Source organism: Brassica oleracea, chromosome C7, assembly GCF_000695525.1.
Source record: "Brassica oleracea var. oleracea cultivar TO1000 chromosome C7, BOL, whole genome shotgun sequence".
Classification (NCBI taxonomy): domain Eukaryota; kingdom Viridiplantae; phylum Streptophyta; class Magnoliopsida; order Brassicales; family Brassicaceae; genus Brassica; species Brassica oleracea.
This window is the reverse complement of record NC_027754.1, coordinates 2,355,619-2,358,099: the sequence shown is the minus strand read 5'-3', so window position 1 is coordinate 2,358,099 and position 2,481 is coordinate 2,355,619. Positions and strand designations below refer to the sequence as shown.

The following is a 2,481-nucleotide window of genomic DNA, read 5'->3' as shown; positions in this document are numbered from 1 at the left end:
CAGTTCATGTTCAGCTCAGTATCTGTTCCCGTCAGAACGTATACCAGTCAGTCCACACATTGACTAACTGATCTCAGATGACAAGTCCAGCTGCCTCGTCTGAATCGTTCCAGCTTAGTCCGACAAGCTTGACTGCTATGTTCGGACAGACAATATCGTCTTAACCTGACCAGTACCATCCATATGACATGTCCAACATGTATGTCCCGTCTGATCAGTCCGACCTTGGACTGATCCAGTTCAGACTATGGGACGGGGATGTTACACAAGTCCTCCGATATCTCATCTCCTCTTTGCAGATGCCAGCCTCTTCTTCTGTAAAGCAGTCCCAAAACAATGAAACAGCCTACTCAACGCTCTAAACACTTATGGAATTGGCTCTGGACAAAGAATTAATCTTGAGAAATCAGCTATCACTTTCGGTAAAAAAGTGCCCCAAGAAAATATGGAAAACCTGCAGAATATCTTAGGCATTACAACTTAAAGCGGCAATGGAAAATATTTAGGCATCCCGGAGCTACTCCAAGGCTCTAAGACCCAGGCCTTTGCCTATGTCCAAAACAATCTTCATAAGAAAGTTAATGGATGGACGGCAAAATACCTTTCCAGAGCCGGCAAAGAAGTCATGATCAAATCTGTAGTAGCAGCCATTCCGACATTCCCAATGTCGTTCTACCTCCTCCCTAAAGGACTATGTAAAAAGATATCTAGTGCGACATCTAATTTTTGGTGGGGCTCTGGCCCAACCTCAAAAGGTATGCATTGGATATCATGGGACAAACTCTGCCTCTCCAAGAAGGATGGAGGGAATGGGTTCCGATTGCTCGAAGAATTTAATATAGCTTTATTAGCTAAACAACTTTGGCGATTGGAACACAACCCAAATTCTTTACTTACAAGAGTCCTTAAAGGGAGGTATTTTCGAAATTCACATCTTTTCAAAGCACCAAAAGCTTCAAGACAATCCTATGGTTGGAGAAGCATTATGGCTGCAAAAGATCTTGTCACTAAAGGTCTTAGACGAACAATAGGAACAGGGGAAGATGCACTGGTTTGGCATGACTCGTGGATACCGGATGAGACCGCCAGGCCTCCTACGATAACACATGATTATGATACGAACTTGAGAGTGTCTGACCTAATCGATCCTGTGAAAAAGAGTGGAACATTCCTAAACTCAGGAATTTGCTCCACCCCAATGACATACCGTTGGTTCGAAGCTTAAATCTCAATAGAAATCCCAGTCGGGATGGATATTGCTGGAACCTAACCACTTCTGGGAAATACTCGGTCAAGTCAGGCTACATGCTTGCAAGATCAAAACCAGATGAGGATACTGAATTTAGGAATCAGCTACCTTCCCTCAACCCGCTCAAGAAAAAAATTTGGAAAGTCAAAAGCGGAAAAAAAATCTGCCATTTTATGTGGCAGATTCTATCAGGGGCAATTTCAGTCAATGAAAGACTTTTCAAAAGACATATTGGGAACGATCCTAGCTGCCCAAGATGTGGCTATGCTGAGGAAACTATTAACCACACGTTTTTTACATGCCCTCCTGCTATGCAATGCTGGGCCCTCTCAACGATTCCTTCGGCTCCGGGAGTCTTTCCATCTGAAAATCTCTATACCAATATGGATTACCTCCTCTCAAGATCCAATTCGGGTGGAACTATGGAGGAATTAACCAGGGTCTTCCCTTGGATTATTTGGTATATATGGAAAGGCCGGAACGAAAAGTTGTTTAATGGACGTGACTTCTCACCTATTGACACGATTGATCTGGCGATACGTGAATGTAATGCATGGTTTTTGGCCAATGAAGAGATCGACCCATGTGAAAGCACCATGGAATGCATACCAAGAACCCCCACTGAGGTACCATATGTAGGGTGGACGGATCGTGGAAAAATGATGAAACCACGAGTGGAGTAGGCTGGATCCTACAGCTACAAGACGGCTCAATAGATATCCTCAGGCTCCAAGGCTGCCATAGACAAATCTCACCGCTTCATACTGAACTAAAAAGTTTGATATGGGCTCTGAAATGTTTATCTCGCAATCAGCGTTACTGCAATTATTTTGTTACTGACTCTCAAGAGCTAGTCAAAATGATCGCTACACCTGAAGACTGGCCAGCCTTTGCAGCTGAACTTAACGAGTTTAAAACTCTGTGGACGCACTACCAAGATGGACAAGTGGTCTACAAGAGCAGATCCAGTAACACCAAAGCAGACTTCCTCGCAAGACATGCTCGAACAAGGAAGCGTGTTTTCTCATATATTAACACGTGTGTGCCACACTGGATCGACATTCGCAACTTGGCTTTCGCCGATTCATACTAAGATTTATCTTTGTATCTCATCGTGAAAAAAAAAAAAAAAAAAAAGCAAAAGTGTAACTGTTTTAATTGGTTTTTCATGTTTATTCTACTTTGACTTGTAATTAGATTTTTTAAAAAAAATTGTCGACTGACCTAGGGCA

At 42.8% G+C, this 2,481-nt stretch overlaps 1 protein-coding gene across 1 annotated transcript; it reads left to right on the top strand.

Annotated features, from left to right (window-relative positions):
* The first annotated feature begins 625 nt into the window (after positions 1 to 625).
* On the top strand, positions 626 to 1,225 carry LOC106302351 (uncharacterized mitochondrial protein AtMg00310-like). The gene has a single exon (XM_013738878.1). The coding sequence runs from the start codon at positions 626 to 628 to the stop codon at positions 1,223 to 1,225; it is 600 nt and encodes a 199-aa protein (XP_013594332.1).
* Positions 1,226 to 2,481: the final 1,256 nt, after the last annotated feature.